This window comes from Ceratina calcarata, unplaced genomic scaffold, assembly GCF_001652005.2.
Source record: "Ceratina calcarata isolate Rehan_Ccalc_2016 unplaced genomic scaffold, ASM165200v1 scaffold267.2, whole genome shotgun sequence".
NCBI classification, from domain to species: domain Eukaryota; kingdom Metazoa; phylum Arthropoda; class Insecta; order Hymenoptera; family Apidae; genus Ceratina; species Ceratina calcarata.
In genome coordinates this window covers 479,824-506,137 of record NW_017148873.1, presented here as the reverse complement: position 1 = coordinate 506,137, position 26,314 = coordinate 479,824, and the positions used below count along the sequence as shown (strand labels likewise).

At 40.8% G+C, this 26,314-nt stretch overlaps 2 protein-coding genes across 25 annotated transcripts in view; one reads left to right on the top strand and one right to left on the bottom strand.

Moving 5' to 3' along the window:
- Positions 1–10,187, top strand: part of LOC108623421 (uncharacterized) — a 69,070-nt gene extending 58,883 nt beyond the window's left edge. For 2 of the 7 annotated variants that reach the window (XM_018021904.2, XM_026812248.1), the window contains exon 3: positions 8,332–10,187. In XM_018021904.2, the coding sequence (XP_017877393.1) occupies positions 8,332–8,678 (347 nt within the window). In that variant the 3' untranslated portion in view covers positions 8,679–10,187. Of the gene's footprint in view, positions 1–3,285; positions 7,721–8,331 lie in introns of all 7 variants that reach the window. The other 5 variants (XR_003388963.1, XR_003388962.1, XM_026812250.1 and 2 more) reach the window with 5 other exon arrangements.
- Positions 1–26,314, bottom strand: part of qin (tudor domain-containing protein qin) — a 208,500-nt gene that overhangs the window by 67,663 nt on the left and 114,523 nt on the right. The window lies entirely within an intron of this gene.

Here is a 26,314-nt window from a genome sequence, read left to right as displayed (position 1 = left end):
CATGTATGTCGCTATTGTGATCCGCGGCTTGATGGGATTCCAGTTGAACGCGAACTTTTCCATTTCGAGATACATATTTTATCCAACGGTTATACAATAGATTGTGGAAATTTAATCGTCCAAGATTTTTATACGATTTATGTAATTACCAATATATCGTGGATGGAATCATACCGCCTGTGCTCCCTCGTTTTATTCAGATTTAGTCGAACTTTGAATAATGTGGATCTTAATTCTGTAATCAAAGTAACCTATATATTTTATTTTTAATAAATTATGATGTAATAGAAGGTACGTCTTTTTTAGTAGTATATAACAATTTTATGCAAAATCAAATTGTAAAAAATTTTTTATAATAAAAAATAAAATATAAATATATCTTAGTTGTCCATTGCTAATTTTAAATGTAAATGCTTGACATTTATTGGATGTTTGAAAATATAAAATATCACCTTATTTTATCGTCTCTTATAATACACCTTGGTATGATGGCTAATCTGATAAGTATGATTATCATATACACGGGTTGATTCGTTTGTCTTAGATTCTAGACGATTATATCAATTCTAATCCCACTGCGAGCACTGTTCTGTTAAACCTCTAAGTAGCTTAAACGTAACAATTAGTTCAGAATATCTACTCGTACGAATTACTTATGATTAAAGGTTTCATCAGACTGACTCCAATTTATAAATCAAATAATTGTATACATTATAAAAATATGTAATTTCAAATGAAACCTATGCGACACGTAGTAATGAAAGATCCAAGTTGTTCAGATTATTTTTCGAGCACGTTTTTACAAATGTGATTTTGCAAACTTTGTGGTATCTCTCAGTTTGAAGAGACATCAGCGATGAAAGGAAAATTTTAGGAATCTGTAAAGATAAGTATCGGAAGTGGAGCCAGGAACGTGCATATAAAAACAGAATCCGAATAGAATCAATATGGCACATAACGTGAACTTATCTCATTGACTTAACGTTCGTCTCAATGTCTCGAAGAGTGCCCGCCGACGCACGACCTATCCCCACGTTCGTTCGTCTCTCACTTAGCCCCACCCGGTCGCACTCTCGGATAGGATAATGAAATAGCCGAGCCCGGGACGCGACCTCTGCACCACGAAAGGCGGTAGATCCTGCAGGAGCATGCCGGGGTTGAAGGATCGCGGCCGAACGGAGAGACAGGGCGCGGAACGAAGACGAAATGCCACGCCATACCGTACCGTTCTCTGTCTCCCTGCACCGTTCTTCCCGCGCCGTCCGATTGCGATTCTCCTTCCGTTTCCCTTCTCGGTCGAACCTCTAAGCGTAGGTCTCGTGCGTTTCAGAACGTACGAGGAGGAGAAACGAGCACGCGCGTACAGGGTGGAAGAACGAAGAGAGTCGAAATGGGTGTCGTGGGGGAGGATCGGTAGAACGATAGGGGAGGGACAGGGGTGGGGAAAAAGAGGCGAAATGATACGAGGTATGGGAGTAGGGGGTGGGGTAGCGACAAACCTCGTCCCGTTCGGCTGACTGACTTTATGACGATGGCTGCCACGGGAGGACATAAAAGAGAGAAAGAGGGGAAAGAACAGACAGTCCGCTACGGCTGATGCATTTCCCGGGCGTTCGTCCTTCATTTGCCAAGCAGTACGACGGCTGGCTCCACTTCCAACCCCCGCGAAGTGTAAACGATAGCGGATCGGCACCGGTTTTCTACCCACCCTTATTTCTTAAGCTATTTCCTCAGCCCTTCTTCCCTTTTACGCGAAAACGTTTCGCCCGGAGGAGAGTCATAGTCCCTTTTTCCTTGCTCGTCTTCCCTTCCTTCTTATTCTTCCTCTTTTCGGACGAGAATGAAACGTCCTGGCGAGATTCCAGAAAGGGTCTGCGAGGAAGTCTCGTGGAATCGATTCGTTGTTGAATCGTCGTGAATTTGTAATTTTTAATTTAAACGTCCGTTTAGAAGGAACGTGTTTGAACTGATACGATAAATGAAAAATGTTATAAACCATTTTTACGAATTCTAGCACTCCTTGATATACAAAACTGTTCAGATGTGTATTAGAAAATTCTTCTTTTATTTTTACTAAAGCTATTGGATTTGTTTTGTTTGTTTCCGTTACTTACACATTTATTATTAAAAATTTGTTTGGAGGAAGAGCGAAGGTAAACGGAACCACTCGGCACTTAACTGAGAACTAACAACGTAAACCAATATTACTATCCCTATTGACCGATGGATAATTGAACAGACATTGTTACTGATCCCATCGATCAGCAAATGATTAAACAGATAATACCGCCGCAGTTATCTCAGGATCTCAAGCAATGACATATGATAGAGCAAACGACGACTCTGTCCGTAATCTAACATTGAAACTAGGCTAGAATTATATCTTAATCTCTCTTTCAATATTCGAGATGCTTCGTACTGACCATTACTAACGCGAATCTTACAGAGAATGTAAATATATTCGACAGTAAGCGTTTTCGAATAAAATATTTTGATGCATTTTAAGTGGCCCCTGGTGCTCCAAGTGCATCATGCTTTTTTACGTTAGAAAGTAAATTCAGCTCCATTATGCGATGGAACAAATACGATTTTGCTATTCAAATGGAGGAGCTACGCTGAAGATGTTGGCCCGATAGCAAATGGCGTATCCTTTGTGGCCAGAGCGTAGCAATTTTTAAAGGAATAGAGCTGCCTCTTCTCTCCGTGTCACGATGACTTTGGCAATTTTGTATCGACGCGACTGCTGTTTTGATGATGAACCAAAGCCGCTTCTTGGCAACGGAATAGAGCCAGTTACGATGATCACTGTTCGTTTTGATCGCACGCATCGACTTTTCATTATTTTGGATCACGCGACTACCCTTACGTCATGACTTGAAAGAATTTCATCTTCCAGCAAAGTATCTGCATAAGTAAACAAATACTACATAGTTCTTATACATTCTTTACCTTCCACAGAAAATGTATTTAAAAGCTTTCTGTAACTAATAGTTTATATGAAACTTTGAGGATGAATATCTCGCTTATCATAACTCTAGGCTTCCTATAATTTTAACCATCGACAAATAATAGTGCCATTAATGTATAGTCACAATTTTAAAAAACAATTCCGGAGTTCCCTTTTTAATCCACTTCGTTAGAAACCAAAAGGCGCTTGCATTGTCTATTAGATTTAATAAATTGTTAAACTTTCTTAATGAGCATTTCCACTATCCAATTTTGATTTTAGTAGCACGTTTAAAACTATATTATCACTGTTGTCCTGGTATTACCCCCCAAAAAAAGTGACGTCGCGTCGCGTCGCCCGAGGAACTTCGTTCAACACAGCATGTCGAACGCGACAATATTTGCGAATTCGCCATTCGAAGGAACGAAATAATTAGAGCGATGATCGTCGACTCGCGTCGCGGCACGGCGAAAGGGATGAAAAGCTGGGCGAGGAGAAGGAAGGCGCGAGAATACGCTTCGCGGTGGAAATCCGACGAAGTTATAATTACCTGGACGAGAGAGCGTGCTCTGGCGTCGACGAATACTACAACGGGAGAGACAGTCGAGGTAAGACAGAGAGACGGTGGTCCGGGTGGCGAACCCGGGAGAGCGCGTGCGAAAGAGAGGCCGACAAATGTGGCAGCGATTAAAAAGGGAGGATCAGAAAGGGGTAGCGGCCAGAGGGGTATGGGACGTTTATTCCGTGCGGCTACACGGAATCTCTTCCGGTTTGACAAAACAGGTCGGACAACCGGGCGGAAGGTGCGAATTTCGTATGGATGTCACCGCGACGCGAACGAGTTTGCGAGACCACGTCGGAGAGTGCACACGTACTGTCTCTCTATAGGCCATCTATTCATCTCTCTCGCTCTCTCTCTCTGTTCCATCATCCGTCTCTCCGTTCGGTTAACGTCAGCCAGATCGCGTTCTCCGCCGACACTGCGTCTCTTATGCGCGGCAACAACGAACGTATTCCTCCTGGCCGGGCGAGAGATCGCCGAGATGTGCCACCTGAAACTATGCTGCTCGTTCGAATGAGATTCGGATAGCTATGGAGGCAGAAACAGAGACGGGGAGACAGAAAGATGGAATGGGGATGAAACGGAGAAGAGGGAATGGTACAGGTTAGGGTCAGGTGGTGATACAAAGTTGTTTGGACGGACAACAGAGAGAGCAGAAAAGCTTGCATGGTTGGTTATAATTCGCTAAGAAGCTTTGCTATCGCGGAACATCCCCATCGGTATTCTGTTTCCCGTTTCCCGATCGTATCGTAGCCTCATGTTCCTTTTATAACACCGTAATAATATTTCTTTTAAATGGATTCTGCAATACACGTATTTTACAGTTTCTCTTCGTTCTCTTCTCTGTTTCAAATTCTATAATAATTTATAGGTATAACGAACGTCGTTTGAATTGTCTGATTAGTCGGTGACATGTACTACTTGCAACGTATATTGTTTCGATAGCATAGTATAAGCGAGTACAAAGAACTGGTAAAATATTTCGTAAACATAGCCATTCCTCTATTAATGAGGAATGCAATATATTCTAACAGCTTCTCAAACCGGGCACTAAGACAATGGCAAACAGGTATAACAGCCATGAATTTAAGAGGAACCACATGTTTCTAGGAAAATTCTGCACAATGAGATGATAATTAAAATCCGAAGAATGCGCCGCGAATTTGTAAAGACGTCGTTCCGTCGAGCGGGAAGAACGCGAGAAGCACGACGATAGTAGTTAGGACGGGCGAGAGGGTTGGCCGGGTCAGCCAGTTGGAGAGAGCATCGGCAAATATCTCAGGAACACAACGAGTGACCCGCATAAAGAAGGAAATTGCTCTAAGAATCTTCAGTCTCGAATTGCTGGGCCGGAATAAATAAGCAAAACTCGTGGTGCACGCGAATCAAAGCGCGCGCGTTTTCCGCTCCCTCTCCCTTTTTCTCCGTTCTCCCTTTGTCCACCGTTCGTTCTCTCCTCATCGAACAAATTCCTCCTAACGAGAGAAGAGTTCTCCGTTGATAATAGACACCTTTTGCCCCTTTGGACGTCGCGATCGTTCTGGACAATTGTAAACTCGCATGGAAATATACGTGAGTCTCTTCTTCTCCTCCTCCTTTTACGTTTTCCCCATTTGTCTTTTCTCCTTTTTTTGCCCCACGTTTGCTTCTTTCGTTGGGTTCTTCTTTCCATGGAACACGCGGAGGGAGAAAAGAAGACTATGCGTGCTCGTTCCGCTTCCACTGGGATCATATTTTTGCTCGTGATAGTGTAATGCGGCTGCCAATAATGTTTCTCGTTACCGCAGGCATCCATTAACGAATAATGCAAGGGATTTCATCGATTCGAAACGCGCATAATAGTACGTCAATCGTATCCCGGAACCAGATGTTGTGACAAGACGAGACTTTGAGGCTCTACTTCCATCTCGTTGACGATGCAGCCCCTCCTCTTCCAAATCGTCTCCCAGCAAATTATAATGGTTCTGCGTATAAGACGACTAGTTACGATGTATCAGATAAAACGTATGCAACGTCTGACGTGGCTAACAATGTTCTAACGTTGAAATTTTTTCAAACATTGCTCCAAGTCATGAAAGTTTTCATTATTTTAGAAAGATCAAACCATTATTAGGAGAACAGCCGCACGGTTTATTAAACTAAGATTTGATCCAGAGAAAGATGCTTTTCCCCAATCGTTATCGAGACTAAACTTGTCCTCGTCATTCTTTTACGTTAATTCCATTATCGCTATTGCATTATTGTTATAAGATTAAATGAAATGACTTTACTTGATCAGTAACGGACTTTACAGACTTGTCTTTCCTTTCCTTCAAATACTATTAATTTCCTTTATAAACGGACACTAGTGTTTAACAAAATAAAGTAAGCAAAGTCTTTTTAAGCAACTGCCAAGTTTCCAAAAGGCATAGCAATTTTGCGTTGCTTTTAAGTGGTATAATAATATCTAACGTTAATGTTTTAAAGTTCGTAGTATGCGTAATAATAATAGCAGTAAATTTATAAGGTTAATGAACATAGGTATTCAAACTTCAGGAAGTAGAGTCTGGTCTTACTTTCTTAAAGTTCCCGCTCTAAAGACACTGTCAGGTTATAGGTCTTACCCCAACGTACGAGTCCTTTAAATTCATCTTGGGAGTTTAAAAAGAAATTTAATTCGAACTTTAAACAAGTGTTCAAACTGGCTCCATTGTCATACGCCGCATTTCTATAAAATAAACTAGACACTGTAAGCAAATGAAAATTGCGATTATAAAGACAATTTCTTTTGGAAAATAAGATAAACGTCAGTTTCTCTGAATCAGTCAATAAGTATTTTGTCGGAACAAATAGTTTTTTGAAGAACTAATAAAAATAAATAAAAATAATGAAAAATCAGAAGATTTGAGCGGTAAATAGGCGATAAAAGAAACTTGTTCTCTAAAAATGCAACGAGAAAGAGGCGGACCTGCTCGGACGAGGAGCTTTAATTTCATGGCACGATCGGTTCAAAATGAAATCTCGCACGCAACCGAAGCGACGACGACCCGCGGAAACAGGGAGGCCGCGCGCACTTTTTATGCGGGGAACAAAGTTTTCTGGCTTGGTTAAAGCGCGCTCTTTACGCTCGTATTCACGGTCGGGGCCGCGGCTCGTCGTAAATCCGTGCCGATTCCGAGCATCCGGTTTGATTAACCCTTTGAAAGCTCGAGAGACATGTAATTATCCGCGTCTACTTCACCTTAGCTGGCGGAATGGACGCTCTCCTTTCTGATTGTTAATTTGAACTTCCGTATCTTCAACTCATTCGATTTGCCGTTTCCGTTTACGTCTGTTCTTTTAACGAGTTCCACTTTTAGTAGTGACGTGAGATAAACACGCGAAAATCCATTTGTTACTAGCAATTGCCATACTCAATTTCGATAAAATAATGAACAACAACAAATATTAAGTTTTCATTCTATGACTCTAGATTGATTTCAAAATCTTCAGAATTATCAAAAATATACAACAGATACATTATAAGAATACATATCTAAAACAATGCCAGATTGAGAGTATTAAGAAATGTACGACAATTTTAAAGAATTCCGCGTTTAGAGCTATAAATACTTCATTAAGTGGATGTAAAATGTAGTAATTAGACAAGTACTTGTACATATGTTTATAAAAAAGCTACTTGATAATCAGTTACTACAAATCTCAGAAAAACTGGTTGAGGTACTCTGTTGCAAGACAACCACCTAAAAAGTCAATTGCCTTTTACACGAGCTAAAGAGCAAGCAAGCAAGTTCATTCTATTACGTTCCGAAAGAGTAGTTATCACTCGAAATACAATTAATCATTGTTTCATTGTTTCCAAGTATCAAATCGACACGATTTTTAGATCAGAGTTCAAAGTAAGGAGCTTTGCCTTCCACGTTCTCGCGTATGAAGCTCAAGAAACATGGTTAAACCGTGCGAAATCTCGACAAACAGAATCATCTCTGGCGACGGTCAAACAGAGCCGGGGTAATCCCGCGGATTAAGCTGGCGGCGGCAGACCTTTACCCCCTCGCGCTGCGCTGTAAACAGTTCGTCGAACATGCCGCGTGGTTCACGCATCGTTAAGCAACGAGACGAGAGGGCGAGGGCGAGGAACAGAGGGTGGGAGGTGGTAGCGACGGTTGCCAGCCGTCGACGTGCACACATCGCGTCGCGTCGATACCCAGTAGCGTGGCTGCTTTGTGCAGGTAATACAGGTGTCAACCGGCCCGAACACGGTACGGTGCATCTCGGCCCTTGCAGCATTTCCACCGATTAATAGAGGATACTGATCCGACACAGCTCCAATGCATAGAGAAGGAGAGAGATTTGCTCGATCCGCTCGCGAAAATTATGCGAGAAGCGGATCGGTTAAGGCTGTCTCGCCCCACGAACGATCCTCCGTTCCGTCTCCGTGCTTCCTCGTCAGTTATTGTGCCCAAAATCGTCCTGTATCCTGTTATATCGGTTAACGAGATTTCCGGCTGAAACGCGTCGTCAACTACCATTGCCTTCCTGGATAATCGCCCTTCCTGAATGTACAAAATATGGATTTTAATATACGTCCTGAGGAATCAATAGATACGTTCCTCGTTTCATAATTATGACTGTTCCATGTAAAGATATTTGAAAAAATTGTTATAATAGAAACATGTTTATGATTTTTAGTATCTTTCAATCTTGTTAATCGTTTCATTATTTCATTATGATGAATCAATTAGTAATTTGTCATTGTTAGGGCCCATATCCAAAATAAAAACATGTCAATCTGTTAACTCTTTCACTTGGGTAGTGAATGTATCGTTTTACGGCGTTGCAGGTCGCGCGGGCACGGACTACCCGGTATTGGGCAAGGTGCCTTACACAAATTTCTACTGCGACGATCAGCCATACCCGGGTTTCTTCGCGGACGTCGAGACGAGATGCCAAGCGTGGCATTACTGCGACATAGACGGCCGTCAGGCGACCTTTCTCTGCCCGAACGGCACGCAATTCAGCCAGGCGGTGTTCGTCTGCGATTGGTGGTTCAACGTTAGATGCGAACTAAGCCCTAAGCTGTACGCCATCAACAGCCGACTTTACGGCAGGCCCACTGAGAGCCCGACCAGACCCCATCGCCTCATCACCAAGGAGCTCCTGGAAAATATCTTCGTCAGGCGGAAATGAACGCCGCGGAATGGAAACGAGTTCCAGTTTATTGCCCAGCGCGACTCTCATCGACCTGTCGCCTCGGCGTCGATGGGAGGAATTTCTCCGAAATTTCAGTTCCCATTGTAAACGTATAACGGTGAACACGTATCTTCTCGGAGAACCGTCACTTTATTGAGTATTAATTAATATTAATAGGTTCTTGCTAATTATTGACGCGTATGAATGACTGCCTAATCGATTTTCTTCGTATTTTGAAGTTCTGCTTTTCATATGTATTATAAAAAATATGTACTCCTTTTTAGATGTCAATTAACGAATATATTTATTAGTAAGGCGACTGAGAACCAGGTTCACAATTTCATTCATAGTATTATAATAATGAACGTGTATTTTTCTTCATATTTGTTTCTTAGATTGTTTTACTTAACGATTTTGTGTGTGATTGAATGAGGGAAGAACTTTCCGACTTGGTAAATGCAATAGCACGAGTGTGCGATGACGAAAATGTACAATACTGGTACAAAAATGGTAGCTACAAATACAGTGCTAACTGTATCTATGTACAATACAGATGAGTTGCTAATGTTTATAATATAGATCAGTTGAAATAAGATTATATGTAAGAATACAGGGAGAATGAAATTTGTTCGAAATGCCAGTAAGCAGCTTGCTTGACGATGATTGTAACAGTTTAAGCATGAATTTAGATACATAGTCATATTCGATAGGACTTAATCAAGATGTCTGTACGACTTAAGAAGTGAAATGCAACTGAATGCTCGATTGACAGTTTCATGTGCCACGACTTTTTCTTAAAAGGTAGTACCTGCTTATTCAGGTTGTTAGTATATAAATTATAAATCAATCCATCGTGTGTACAATATTAGGTGAAATCGTTTAATAATTTTTAAAGATAAAATAAAAATTTGAAACTACAAAAAAAGGACACTTTTCTATTATGCTATAAAATGTTCCCATTAATTACTTCATTACACTTATTTATCGAGATAAAGTACCTACTTAGTGAGTTATATATAATTAATCAACATTGATTCAACACAAGCTAAAAATAATTAAAAGTGTGATGTACAAACGCGGTTCCAATGATCCATGTCTCTTCTGTCTCGTTGCTATACATATTTACATTATAGTGAACTGGGTAAAGAATGTAATGATGCCAGATTCGTACTTGACATTTTAATTCATATTAAAAGATCGTAACCTTTCTGGATGAATAGCTATAAAATTGTTTACTAAAAACGAAGATAAAATGTATTTAAATGGGGGGGATGCTTTTAATAAAATTGTAATTAATATATATGTTAAACAATGATTCTCTGTTGAATATATGCATGTATTGAATATATCAATTGATAAATATGGCTTGGTACTACACATTCCGTATTGACCAAATAATTGAATTTACTTGTATTAATTTCATTATCCGCACTATAGAATGTTAAATGATTTCATGATTTGTATTGGACGAATTTTCCCTATAATTTCCTGCAGAATGTTTAATTGAAGAGTAAATCTCAATTTACTTGCCTTAAACACAGAATTTAATGGGGTTGAATATCGAGACTTCTTAACATCCTAATATATAAAAACCTACTCGTATTGGAATGTTATTATCATCTTAAAGAATTGATTGCGTCGCACTAAATTAGCAGAAGAAGAACTATATAGTTGAACCAGTAGCTAAATAAAAACGCCTACCACTTCGGAACGGCGGGCAGTAATGAAAGAAAAGTTCGACGAACCACCGGTAAAACCATTGGCATCAGTAAAAGTAAAGAGAGGTTGCAGTAAAGAGGGTGGGCATCTGTCCCACCAGGATCCTCTTTCCCTTCGACTAACTCGACGCGAAAGAACCTCGCCTCGGCGCGGTTCTTAATCGTTGACGAGATCGCGTTCGCGACGAGCCGAGGAGAAGAGTCTCCTCCTCCTACCTCTGCTACCCCTTTGTTCTCTATCGTTCGTTCCACCCACTGGTCGTTTCGGTGAAAATAAAGAGCTAGTGTACAGCTAGTAGTCGATTTTTACGGCGGAAATAGCCGAGTTTCCCAGCCAGGTAAGACGAGCCACAGGCGCGCACCTGAGTCAGAATCAACGAACCGTGTTGATCGATCGGCGAATCGGGGAACTCCGGGGATGGCTCGTATCGTAAACTGACGAGAATTTCGTTATAAATGCGAGCTCGCGTCCTGGATGGGCTTTGCCAAGGACCTCAGGAATGAGGGGTGGCTCTGTATCACGAGTTATAAAAATATAATCTATGAATATAATCTACGTTGACTCAGAAACGTGATTCTCCAATTGGTTCGTTGCAATGGTTACAAGAAATATATGAACACACTGATATTTTTTAGTAAATTGTCTCCTGATATAGTTTTCCATTTAATTTTCGTCAATACGAATTGTTGATCACTTTTTTTTTGCATTAATATCAATTACTCAAAAGGTAAGGAAAGAAAATGTGAAACGTGTGCATAAAATTTCACAAAGAACATCAGAGGATTTGGCAGGTGCGCGCATACGGCGCACAGAGAGGAGAGTAGCATCGAATTCCGTCAAATCCATCGTAATTATTCGGTTAAACAACGAGCAGTACGCGTGCGCATCCATTTGATCAGCTTATGTCTTACAATCGCGCGCCCGGCTATTGCGTAATTGCTTCGCGTTCGCCCGAAGGCCTGACGCTTCGCTTAGCAACGAACCAATTGACGATCGGTCATACGTGCAACAATTGCGATTACACGTGGAACGATCGCGATTATACGCGCAATAATGGAGCCGGGAAATTGTTGTGCCACGGCAAACAACTCGACGCGCTACGCTATGCCTTAACCGCGAAAATGCTATTGAACACGGGAACCCAAACGCACGGACTCACCCCCTGCGCCCCTCTCCAGGGTTTCAATGGAGGGTGCGTTTGTTCTTCTGATGCATGATCAGTTGATTTATACATATATTATATCATTTATACATATGCGATGTATTCACGAATTCGTCCAAGATTGAAATTCGCTTAAGAACTGATTGGAAAAAGTTTTTGTATCTTTGACGTAAAATAAGAGGTACTTGTTTCGTGAAATTTGTCAACCTGAAATTTGGTTCCTTCGCGGATTACGGATTGAATTGGACGCGAGCTGGAGTGATTTATTACGTGGGTTCATCTTAATCGTAATTCGCCTACCACAAACTGAATCAAAGCTAACACAGTAAAAGATAATTGGGTAAAATCAGTCTGGAAATTTTTGTACGAGAGGGAACAGGAAAATGAGAAAGAAATTCGAGGCCAAATGGCTGGGGCAACATATAACAAGGTTATTACTAAAATCGAATTTATTTTTCGATGAAACCAGCGCGTTAACGAAATAATTAACCAACTGGGAGCACATGTTAACGTATGGTATTTTAAAAGCCGGGTACACCGTTATGACGTGTCTTTAATCGTTTGGGGAATTGTGAGAGAAATGCGTTTTTAATTCGGTGCCTAATGAATAACGTTGCCATTTTTGAGTTCATGGAAAAAATTTCTGGAAAGAATTTTCTTAAACGTCCGGTCCGGAAATTCGAGTATTTTAATAATGAAACGATGAGGATCTTGGGCGAAATTAAAGTAAATTACTTTGGAAAGTTCCCGATGGAATGTATCTTTAACGAGAGGGAAAGAGACAGTACCGGGAGAGGTCGCCCTTTAGTAGCCATCCGCTAATGAGGAACGGTTAACGAAGAAAATTGCTGAATAATTAAAAGTTGCTTTTGTTGAAAATTGCGATTCCCTGGGATGACACGCGCCGCTAATATAAGAATAACAATTTTCCGCTAACTTATCGAAATCTGTCCTGGCATAAAATTTCGAACCAGAAGAAAATTAATTGTTCAATGAATAAAAAAACGAGCAAGTGAAGTTTCCATCGGGAACTTACGTAATGGAGGAACGAGAAAAGTTTGAACCCGCACGCTTTTAATTGTCGTTAATTCAATAGACGAGATAACTAGAGTACACGCGAGATTAATAATAAAATATTCCACCGGTGTACAATTTCCAGCGGCGCGATGCAATTCGTTCTGGAACTCTTTCGGGCTGAGTGATGTAATTATCCGGTCGCGCGCAGAAAATGCTGATTAACTTCGCGACTGGCTGTAATATCCAAACAGATACAGTCCGTACCAAGGTAATTTCTTTCGGTTGTGAAGTTGATCAGACGTTAGGTTATTTTATAGAAATTTAGAGGATTCGAAGAAGGAAATAAATCATTACCAACGATGATGCTGAGGTCAAAACGGCGCGGCGATTACTTTATTCTTTAAAAACGAAATTAAAAATCGCGGAAGTAAATGGCAATAACTTCGTTGAATAGAATCATGCCTCAAAAAATGTACATGTGCTTACATTTTGATTTAAAAATCTTTGTCAACTTGTTTCGGTACGTAATAGAATTGTATACAAACTTGTTTGCCATAAAATTTCCTCAAATTAAGTCGGAATTCTTTAATCAACTCAGACATAATGAACAATTTAGTCGATTAAATACGTTTTAACTTATGGGATTATAAATTCCTATCTCTGTTAAATTCCTGTATTGACGGAAGTGTTCTGAAAGAGGCTTAAGCCTTTTATGCGTTTAAATCGTGTACGGATTGCACGCGGGAGAGGCGAATTATTCGATGGTCCGTAGCTTCCGGCTCATTTGACAATTCGCTAAGCGGAAATTCGTCGGGCGGAGAATTGGTGGGGCGATCGCCGCGCATAGCATTTCTCGGTTTTTAACAATTTTCCTATTACTTTGACGGCGTTTCATCGATCGACCGCTTTTTGCTGCTAATTAAATACACGGATGCGTCGGACGCGTTGAAATTATGCTGATTCGTATCGCGAAAATTCGCCAGCGAGACGATACGTATATGGCGGCGTACGTATCGTACATTATTTACCGTCGAGATAAATATTCTGCAATTTTCGTCCATGTCAAACGCAACCAAACTGGGGCTGAAATAAAAATCACTCTCTGTTGTCTCGTTTCCACGAGGTTCCTCAGGAAGACGTCGCGTTTCTCCGCGAACATTCGTTATATTATAACGGTACTAGTTTTGTTGTTTTTTTATTCGATCTTCTCTCTCATACCTGTTCTTTTATGACTGTTGGTTAAGTGACGTTGTAAATTTTTGACGATAGTGCCACAAACGTGTCTGAGAGCTGGAACGTAATTCTTATTAAGGATGAAGAGTAAATTTCGCGTTTTAAACTCGAGTTTAACGAGCCATCGTTACATGTAACGTTCCCCACCGCGCAGACTCATAGTGATAAGTTTTAGGGCTCGTGAAACAATGAACAGAATTCGCATCGCGAGTCAGTTTACGTCAACGATGATTTCCCCGCTAATCATAATGCTTTTATGTATCATTTACGGAAAATTACTTTTTTTGTTTGTCTATAAACATTCGTATACACTTTAAAATTGAATAATCTTTTTAATATTGGACTTAACGAATTAATTTTAAGTACGCTAGTTTACTATACGATGTATAAGAAAATTGCTGCAGGTCAGATTTGCGAAGACAAAAACAATGAAACAGGACAAATATAGTAAATATCTCAATTTCTGTCCACGTCGCAATTTCTCCTCAGTGGCTTATGATTACATACAGAATGATTGAAAAAAGTCAGTGAGTAGGAATTGTGACCGTGGATAGAAATTGGGTCATTTGCTTGACCAAATTTTCGGCTTCGCAATAAAATCTGGTTTCATCATTTCCATAGCGGTACCGTATCATGAGAACATGTCAGTCTCTCGAGTCAGCCCGACTTACTTCATCTATATACCTGCCCTGATTACCCACGCCTAGGCAAACAATTCCCGAAGAACTCATTCCATTTCGAGGCAATCGCAGCCACAGGTGCGTGGCCAAGTCCGATCAGTCCGATCGGTAGACGAAAGCCGGGCGATGTGGCCCCGGTATTAGGCACACGAACTCGCCGAGAGGATCGTTTATCCAAAATGGTCATAAAACCGCGGCCGGAAGCACGGTGAGCGAATGGCGATTGTCGCAGAGCCGGCGAACGTGGATTGGCGAGACGGTCGGGCGTCGATGCCAGAGGGTTGGTCTAAGAATCCATCAGCGAAACTGTAATCAGGTGGGGTTCGCACGAGCCACTTTCAAGGATCCAATCTCGTCTAGTATTTTTACCCCCTTCGGCCACGTCTCATTCCGTTTCTTTTCGTTCTACTTCAATATGGTGGGCACAAGCGTCGTATTCGTCGCCAGGTGGATCGTGCGAGGATTACTGAACGCGACGGATGGATAAATAGGCTCGTCGTTACTGAGAAACCCCGTCAGTTCGCAACGACTTTAAGTGGTTGATTAAAAGTTGCCAATGTCGCCGCGAGGCAAGTTATCGGAGCGACTGAGATCCGATCGAGGGGAGAAGTTTCCCTGTATCCCAGAACCTGGGATGCTTCACGACAAATGACAAACTGAACAAATTATGAAACAAGGAGAACCCGACATATCACTTGTTAAAAATAACATTTTCAGTTCATAAATAAACTTTACTCAGTGCAATATTAATCATCGTTTCAAACTCTTCTGCGATATAACACCAGTTTTCCTAGTAAAACCACCCACAGACAATCATTTCCTTGAAGAGGACTAAGCAAGAATGCGAAGAGAATTGAGAGAGGTGACGACCCTGTCCCTCGAGCTTACCGGAGGGTCGCGTTCAGACGTTTTGGATGTGGGCAGTTTTTCCGGCATGCCGAGCGGGCGTAAATCCTGAAATTGTGGAAACGCGACGAGACCGTAGCGAGGAGGACGTCAAAAAACGCGGAGGGTCGAACGTACCGCGTCGTCAGGAGGGATAGGAAGTCAACGCGCGCACGTGCAGCGGGCGCGCCTTTAATTGCAGGACTCGCGGCACTTTTAAAGCCGGATGCAAATGGCCCATAAAACTCGCCGGCTCCGTCAGGCCGGTTCATTTACGAGCGCGGAAAGTTTTTAGGTTCCGGTGGGCCGTGGGTGGCCGAACGAACGCCCGGCGAACGAGAGGGCCTGTTTTATCGGTCTACGAGAGTTCGAAAGTAATTCTCTTTAGTTGGCGGTAAGACCGACAGGCTGCGATGCCGGCATTAACCTTCTCGAATGTGAACGCAAGAGACCAGACCGTTCTCTTCATCTATCATTGGCTTTCTTACCGATGGTACACCCGTTCGAACCGGTTTTCGGACATATTTATGTCTCAAAAATCAGATAGATTTCACGGGGAACCCTAAAAATAATTTATGGGATTTATCTCGTTGTGATTCCTCTTTATTGATTCCAAGACTATTTTAATATTTTCTTTTTAATATATCAAACAGAATAAATTGGAATATTCAAATTCACGCAAACAATCTTAAGATAAGTGAAGGGACTCGAAATATATATTTCTTTGTAATTGATTGTAAAAAGAGTGAGAGCGAGAAGTAATAGTTAGATGAGACTCCTTAACGATCATCTGAGTAAATATGAAATAGAAATTGCAAGAGAACGGTATTGCTCTAGTTCTAAATGTCCTGCAAACTTCAGGATTCTACCATTCATCTAAGAAAAATTTTCAATTTACACGTCATTGAATAGTGAAACACTTTGCTGCTAATTATCATCCGCATAAAGAGGCTCATTTAAAATGAAAATCTTCGTTCATTTAAATCTCATTAATCCTTCTATCGATATTCTGCCGCTAAAGATTTCAATTAACTACAAACACTGTTTAAAATACTTCCGTTAAAATTGATGGGAATATAAATAAAAAATAGAAGTTAGCAAACGCGATGTTTTCTACTTGAAGGAGTCCGGGAGTCGAAATTAATTCATTGAGGAGCTAACTAATCGAACCGAGTTTCTTTCTCCCCGGCTGTCTCTACTCAATTTCTCCAACTTCATCCTTTTCTTCGCCTTAATTAGCTCCTCAGCGACTGTAAATTTCGATCTTTTCTTACAGATAAGCAAGAGATTTATGTGCTCTCGCCTGGAGCCTCGTTTATATATTGACATCCCTATTTCCATACTAAATCAAATAAATAAATGGAAAAACTTAACGTGTCTTTTTTTTCACTTTCCAACACGTGTTTATTTTATGACTGGCCTCATTCTTATTTTTATATGAGAATACTCTGCACTGAACGAGTAGACACAATAAAAAAGAAATGTACCCTACGTTCAATATGATTACTCTTTGAAAAAGGAGACAATCTTCATTAAATTGAGTCCTGTATAAGGAAGTGGAAAATCATGGGACGCAAATCAACATATATGATAGCTAAAGATAGTAAACTGGTACACGCATGTACACACGTTTCCAATTCATGCTAATAAAACGATCATTACAATCAAGTCGCTTCAACTGCACTCTTCGGCTCCGCTTTCCATTATTTCCTGCCTGTCCGTGCCGGTGGCGACGCCAAAACGGCGACGCCAGTGGGAAACGCACTTTATTAAGCAGTCACCGACATCTCTAAGCAAGCACTTGGTATACAAAACTTGCTACTGTTCGTTAATACGAAGTGTACTGTAGTTAGCTAGTCATTTATTCTTCGCTTCGCTCGGGCAATAACGTACCGTTACATAATTTACACTTGATATTCTGACACGAGTTCCGTGAGTTAAATAAAGTTTTACCGTCTGCACGACGCTTCGGGTTCCGCGATTAGAATACATTAACAAACTGAGACCAGATAAGTGTATTATGTACTACAATTTGTTTACTGCTAATTGCCAGGTGTGGAACAAAATGTTGTTTGAAATGTTGGAAAGCGGGACGTATAACAATTCGTAGTTATAAGACACTTTCGTAATGTTCGCTGCCTCATTTGGAAACCCTCATGAATTTGCATTATACGTACGTATGCTCCTAACATCGTTCAAATCCGATTGCAGCAGGGAGTGCAACATTTCAGTCTACTGATAAAAGATGCGTGGGCAGAGGGTTGGACGGGGTTCAATTGAAAAACGGCGATAATTCGTGCGGAAGTTGGTCGCGTAGCTCGGCAGAAGAAAGCGAATAGAGTAGATAGGTACAGTCGATCCCGGGGTGATGGCGTGGGTTGGTCGCTCGGAGGGAAACGCGTCCGGGAGAGGGGTTGGAATAATCCACGGCGTTATTTTATTCGTGGCCGCGGTGCAGTCGATACAGAAAGTTTTCATAAACGTTGCTCGTGGCCATCGTGTTTCTCTCTTCCGCTCTCGTCGTTCGGTTTATCGCGCGCGCTCCACCTCTACCCCCTGTCTTTCTCGCGCGAACGCCGCGCAACGGGTCCCGCCGCTCAGTTACTGAGCTACGAGAGCTCGCAACATGCAGCAGACAACGGTTAATCAATGGGCTTCAAGCGCAGGCTCGCATCCCGGGATCTTTCCTGATGGACAGCGGCAACAGTACCAGTAACAACGACCAGAAATGCCCCGTTCGCCGCGAGTGCGACGAAGAAGGACGAGCAGGGGGTTGGTCCGAGAGGGGGTGGGCCGCGAGAGAGGAAGATGGGCTTGAAGCTAGAACGCAGGCAGGCAACGGTGAAAGGGGAGGCGCAGAGAGCCGCGGGCACGTAAAACTAGCGAACAATTTAAACTCCCCTTTCAAGTCGTGACTTTGTTTATGCGAACGAAAATAATTCGCTGTGGTCAGCAGGGCTGTCTCAATTCTCCTATTTTTCATAGTACCTCGGTATCTCACCCTCTGGGGTGATATGTATATCGATACTATTTATTTTTTACAAGTTTTGAAGAAAAATAAATGTAGAAAGACAGGTCGTAACGGTTTGTGTAAAAAGTGTTACTGTGTTCGACAATTTATTGTGGAGCCTTTCATACCTCAACTGTCTCTTTTCCTTAATTATTATTTGTATTAAAGTAAAATAATCGAAAGAGCAAGGCGAGATATAAGTAATGACGTGGCGTAATATAATTACTGTAGAACCATACGAAAATTTACTGGAACAGGGTTGGTTCTGTCGCACGTTTCAGTGAAAGTCTGAACATGAGAAATCCACGAGAAAGAAGAAACCGCGTGCGACTCGATTTCGCAAGGAGGAAATGCTCGAATTGATATGGGCTTGTACGCTAATACATCACGAACGACAAGCCATTAGAATTAAGAAGTTTCTCTGCCGCGTTTCATACGTCGCCTATTTCATAATGAAAGTAAACGCGGTTAAAAATAGGCGCGGTATTCCGGTGAATCTATTCGATTAATGCTTGCTTACACCATTGGCTGTGTTACGATGGAATTTCAGTTAATTGAAATGTAATGGCCTAGCGAACGTTAGTTGGGTCACACTCGAGGAGATAGCTGCGCTGCGCACGTTCATTGCTAAATAGCTTTCATGAATCTTCCAAGGTATAGAAAGTGCATTCAACTTATAGAATTTTAAATGCTTGAAATGCATCAGAGAGAATGTTATATAAATGGCATCGCATACTTGAATCTTAAACTTCACTGCTTTATGTGGAGCAATTTATGAATACTCGTATCAAGTAAACATTTTTGATAGATATACATCTATTTTATAAAGTCAGTCATTTATTAATTTCCAAAAATATCTTGTAAACTCAATAATCAGTATATTCATTTACGAATACGCTTCTTATATTTAGATGCATTACTAAATATGTTAGTGTTATGAAATATATATCTCAATTTTAAAATTAAAGTATTCTTAAAGTGCGGCATCAAAGAGCCTCTACGTTATAAGAATCAAACACAAATAATTTTCGAAAACATAATGCAAATAAGTAAGACGAAAACCTAATTTCCAGATCATTACTACGTACATTATCAGTTTTGCACTTACCAATAGGGAAAGGTCACAGCAAGCACATAAGGAATAAGAAGAAAATCGTGTCTTACCTGAAACAAATGGAAAATGTATTAAAAAAATTAATGTAAACGGATTTTACCTTGTAATAAAGAACTCATTTGTGTAACCATGAAATAAAAATGAGACCAATTCGTAAAGCTTTTATTACTTAAGCATGATGAACTCGTAGCGCGTTCGTTCAACATATCCCATCAGTTTAAATATCATTATTTCCCTTGCTCATGTAATTAGCTGCATACTCGAAGGGTGCGGATATCGAAGAGGGCGAGCTAGCTCGTCGGGACAAGAACAAACGACGTGGGGACGTGGAACGAGCGAGAAAAACATAGTGTGGGGACAAGCAACGAAGTGCCGGAGAGGGGACGCACCGAAGGCACAGGGGATACCGCCCCGAGCCCCTGCGCCATACATGCATATTTTCTCCACGCGTGGCCGTACTTTTTTTCATTTCGAACCAACTCTCTCTCCCCATCGCCTCTTTCTCTCCTACCTTTTTTTCGCCCATTTCGCTCGGTTTTTTAATTCGCCCGATATTTCCTGGTCGTTCGCATGTTAATTTTCGGCGACCAATGACGCGGCAGCCCCGCGGGCCACAGACGTCGATGATATGTATTTCATGGCAGGAGTGCGGCGCGATGCGACGCACTGCCCGGTAAAATTCTCCGACCGGGCCATTCGCGTACGTTTTCCGCTCCTGTTTTCCCGTTTGATTCCCCATCTCCGTTTTGCATTTCACCCCAGCATGTTGAAGACAGTACCACTTTGGATGCGCGATGTGATACATCGATGTTTACTGATGACTCGTTAAAAATCAATGATATTAATTTTAGCTCTATGACGTTAGAGTACATTCGAAGCGAACTGTAAACAAGTTCCTTTCGAATATAAAGCTATCAGTGAGTTTGTAGGAAAACAACGTGATAAACAGGTTGACTATAATTAGCTTGTTGGAAAGAGTGAGTATCGCTCGTTTTCGACTGACTAACGAGCTCGCGATCAATCAAAAAGCGGCTACGGATGATACACACGTGACCGGCGGAACTCGATTTCTCTTACTTCGCGTAGCCGTTTCGAATACCTGAGAAAATACGTAAACTGATACCCGGAATGGGATTTATTTTTATTTTCTCTTGAACGCGAGGCTTTCACAAGAATTACAGTAACCGATACTGTTAATAGGATAAGAGGGATAAAATATCTCTTCGTTTGTCTGAATTTAATCCAATACTTAGAATCGATAAGCTAGATCAATGAATAACAGAGCGTATTTAAAATGTTAATAGGTAGTAATTTATTTTTAAAATCCTGATGCATCTGATGTCTGAACTTGCCAACTTGCAATTAGGAAAAATTGTCAGACAGAATTTCTAAAAGTGTTCCTATTTTTTATCCATAATTAATTTACAGTTGGTTTCCTATTTGACAACTAAATATACGCAAATATTCTAGTCACAATACAACCATCCATTTATGGAAGAGTTGCAGTTGTTAACGTTGGAATAATTTACATTGGACCAGGGAAAACAAATCATTCGTCCGACATACGGTGACTTCGACGCCCGACTCTACACCGGAAGTGAATCTCTGCTACCAGGCGTTCGAGTCCCCTATAAATACATTCCTGTCAATGATTTACAGCTCGACAATTCACAATCGTCGAACCCGATTTATAGGACCATTAGAACATTTACGAGAAAAAAACGGGTACGTTTTTCAAATGAAGTACATGTGAGTACTAAATAATCTGGTTCATATTTTACTACTGGAGAACCTTGTATGTATTCATTGTACAATTTCTTAATGACATAATTAGCTGCATGTACATTTTAAATTATAGAATTAAAGAAACATTATAATTTTCTAATCTTCTCAGTATTACTAATATGCACATTTATTGTACATTATTATGTACATTAGTGTATTACATTAACATGTACATTTTTATTCAAATATCAAATAGAAGTTTCTTAACTTTTCATTTGTCACAGCTCGATTATTTTGGCCACTCAATTATGTATCAGCAAATAGTATGATTTAAGGTAACATACTGATTTTAAATAATCAATAGCAATTAATTTCCTCTACTATTAGCTAATACAACTCTTGACTCATGATAAGAATCTCTCGAGGCAAACGATTCGCCTTGTCAGCGACAGTTGCGGAAGATTTATGGGTGAAAAGAATAGGAAGCGACCTCGACGGATGAGAATCCTTCTGCAGCAAAGGAGAAAGCTTGCCAGCCGAGGCTTGACATTGACCGACATCGGTTCACCGTTCTTTCTTGCCACGAATTCGTCGCCCGTGGCCTCGGCTACCCAAAGCTATCAAAAACGGTGAAAGCTGGTCTGCGATAACTCGACCTCGACGAGGTCGCTTCCTTAATTTATGCGCGAACGGTCGTTGGTCACAACGCGATGAGAATTATGACAGGCGATTAAGAACGATTTACGACTCTACCGGATAGAGACGCACGGGTGCGTGATTGAAATGCAGAAGAGACTTGATGGAGATCGAGTGCTACTGTTTGATGAGACACAGAAAGTGGCTAAAATGTTAATACGCATGGATAGTGACAAATGAACCGACAACTGATTACTTCTGTGCAGAGATTTATAATAAACAGTTGTTCGAATTTTTCATTTCCTTTAATGCAGCTCTTTTTCTAAAAGAAGTAATATGGAGATCAATAAAGTACTGTGAAAGCAAGCAAATTTGAAAGACCAGTTCAACGGATTGTTTAAGACCAAAAATTAAGCTCAAGTGCTACCGATTTTGATATCAAGGAATTATTTTGTTCTTGTGAGAAGCGTTCACGCACCATCAACAATCATCGACTGGAACGATAAATTAGATGTGCAAGAAATAGAACATGATGAAAAAGATTACTCTTATCGGACATTGCGATTTACCAAATACGGATGTCGACTGAGAAACAAGCGAGCTACGATGAAGTGCAATTTTTCAACGAGAACGTAATTTTGTGCGGCAGCAGCAGCCGCAGCATGTGACGGCACCGCGGCGGGACAATGCGGATAACAAGCTCGAAATGTAATTTTCTCCGTGCGTTCTGTGCGTACGTGCACGTTAACACAGGGCAAACGTTGCTGGAATTCCCACTGAAAAGATGACAACGCGATGTTACAATGACTCGCGCGAACTTTGCAATTCAAGTTTGTGAATAGACGCCTGTAACTTGGGTATTAAGACCTGTTAATCACTCCAGAAAAAGCTTTTTAAATTGATCAATTCCATCAAATATAAATCGAGTTGGTCCCCCTTTTATATTTCGGACGATATGTATATTATATCGGATTCTTCATTGACAAAAGAAAATTAATATTTTTTATCATACTCGTAAAAAATAATTCTACGAGTTTATGCCTACTACAATAAATAACCTGAACGACTCAAGGATTAATTATATACCGAATCCTGAAGCGATTGAGCAATGTTAAAAGCCGATCGGGTGCGAAAACTCGAAGTCGGTATGGCGAGCGAGTAACAATTGGCGCAGCGCGGTTGCATCGATGCGTGGCGTCAGTTCACATCGGCGAAGGAACGGAGCTGACACAAACGGAGAGGGCAGTAACATACACAGATATAGACAAAAGGGTGGAGGAGGAGTGCTCGAGCGAGAAGAGACAGAGCAATGCGATTGAGTATCCTTTGGCGAGCAACCGATCCAGAACTGGCATCCTCTCTGTATCCGCGTTCGGACCGTTTTCCATCGGTCGTGAACGCGTACACTTCCTGTGCCTCTGCGTATACTGCAGCTTAAAAGCTTCGAGCGTTGCGATTTTTAAGCAAATAACGTCCCTACCAATATTAAGCTAGATGAAGTTACGGAGAACTTTCAATTACATAAGTGTTGTTAAAAAAGTGTTATTGCTCTTTGGTAGCTTGAAAGATAATTACAGAAATATTAATACTAATTATAACCCTGGCATCTGTTATACTTTTATACTTTATTTTAAATGAATTTATCAGGTTATCAAAAAGACAATTATGTATGATCAATTGCATATTTTTTTATATTTAAGCATCTAGTAAATGAGTGAAGATGTAAGTGCAATTATTAAGAATTTTTTGTTTGAAGTAAACATTATAAATGTATGAATGTTCGAAACTTTTAGGATGCAGTGTACGGGTGTATCTGCGTGTTATCGTGCACGCGTTCACAGTGAAAAGGGTGGCATCGAAGCGATGGTGGAAACACGATGGTAACACATCGAATGAAATCAGAGGAACACGTGTTCCAAGGGAACATAGGGGCAGTTCAATTCCCGTTCGCGGCCGTTTAAACGCGATTACGCTGTTGCCCAGTTTTTCACTCACGATACATTTTTCTAGTTACAGTTTGTAAAACAAGCATATTCGTTTCAAACGAAGATCGGATGAATATTTCCTTATTGCTATTATCTTTACGATATACTCGATGTACATTTTTAATAAAGTATGCATTCGAGTCTACACGTCTATGAATTATCACAGCAATATTATTAAACTGAACTTCAAGAGAGAATTACAGGTAATCAGGTAATAAAGAAATATATGATTCTCGCGGCTATGTGTTATTCACTAGAATCATATGAACGTCAAATGTACATACGGATGAAAATTTGATATTCCGGCGTGAGATATTTCCGCGTACGTGGTGGGATTAACACCGGATGAAATAGAAATTACTCGGTTACAATGACGCGTGCATCCTGGCGAGCGCGATCCTCGCCCGAAAGTATCGTTTCATCGCGCGCATTTCCGCGCCGCCAAGTCGGCGAGCCCTGTAAACTATACGCAGAGAGGCCGCGGAAAATATTAATTCTCTCTGCGTTTCCGATTGTCCCAGAGCGTATGCACGCGAAAGCTGGCCAAAGGACGAAAAAAATTGCGAAACCCCTGCCGAAAAAAATGGTACGGGGCGGGAGTAAAACGAATGACAAAAAAACATACACGCTCCCGTGAACACGGGCCACGAGGACACAGAGAGAATATATTTGTAGCGGTTTCATCGGTTAGAGAAAAACACGGGAATTACCAGAGTTTTTGGGAGGGCGAAAGCGCGTTATATTCGGCTGTCAAAGCCACAGTGCCGACAATTTTCGTAGAAAGAGCCCGTTTTCAAAACTCTCGTTAATCGTATTCACGCCGTCCTCCACCCCGCGTCACATTGTTTAAAGCACGAAACTGTCAACGCCTGCCCCTTCCCTATTTTGAAGTCTACACTGATATCAAGATGCTCTGAGAATTGCATAGAACAATAATATAAAAAATCGATACCTTACAAATTATATTAAAAAATATTCTCTATTTTCTTGAAGATATTAAAATTTATATCACATCTAAATTCATTCACTGTTTAACAACAGTTCTTACAATTGCTAATAAGTAATTAATATATTCATTCAGACCGTCATAAATTGTAAGCCTATATCGATCGAATAGAAGTACTTTCCCCGAATTTAGGTTTTCGTTCTGTTTAATCAGTCGATTCCCTATTGCTATGTGCTCTCGCACATTACTAAAGTGATATCTCGTTCAACAGACTGCACGCAATGGTATCCTGTATCGCATTAGGATCGGTACGGGAGAAGGTGTGAAGGGCAGCAGTTCCGTTCGTCGCTGCAAGCTTCGAGGGTGAACAGAGAAACCAGATGGGGTAGAAAAGTTTCGACGCGCGGCCGACAAAAGGCCGCGGCTCGTATTATTAGCGTTGGCGAACGCACGTGAGCACGTGAAATGCTAGAAAACAAATACCATTGTAATTCCGGCGATTTTTCCTGCGTTTTTCCTCCGCTCCCTTTTTTCAGTTTTGTTCTACGCTTCATATGACACTCGATACGCGACCGACAGCAACTCGTCCTTTCTCGTGTTCAGATAAAAGAAAATCCACTTCAGCCAAATTACACCCGCGCTTCTGATTTACGAATCCGTGCCCGATTTCACGGATATCTTTTTGTTTCTATTCCAACTGCCTCTAACTTTGAGCGTTCTTTTCAGATTTAAACACGAATCAGAGAAATCACCAAGAAATAGTTCTTATGTTCAATATTATACAACGTGCTATGTTTTCACTGCAGGCTATTCAAGCTCTAATTGAAAATAAGCATCTATCCTGTAAGTATCATATAACAGGATACGTCATCAATAAATATTGATCACAAATCAGCAAGCTTCAGATCTACAAACAGTGAGACATCAGTTCTATAAAAAATATATTTCATTCCTATTTTTCATATCTACATATTCATCTTTTTTTGGGAGGATATTGATTTTTCTAGTTGCGCACGAGAAAAATATTTTTCCATATTTAATCTGCGATCGTTCACGAAATAAGCCGATAGATCTCCATACAAACCCCTCCCCCCACCCCGTGTCGAGGTGAAAACGTTTTCGAAAAACGCGTACATCGCGAGAGATGTCAACCGCGTCGCGACATTTATCCGCGATATTTCCATACTGTAAATAGTCAGTGAAAATCGCAATTAATAACGTCGCTATGTTATCGGGGTTTTTTGTTTAAAAAAAAGGCGAGACGTCAAGCTTCGCTCGTCCAAACATAATTCACTGCTGAAAATACAGAATTCAATCTTTTTTTTTTTTACCTTTTTTCTCAAAAAACCTTTTCGGCCTTTCAGCGAGTTAATTTATTTCGGACGTACTATGTCTTTTTGAAAACTGGAACCAACAATGTATAGAAAAAGTTTTTCGAGCTCTGAATTGAGATTACAATTTTGGTTAATAGAAAACCATAATTTCCTGTCTCGCTGATATTAAAGGAGACAAAGCCGTACA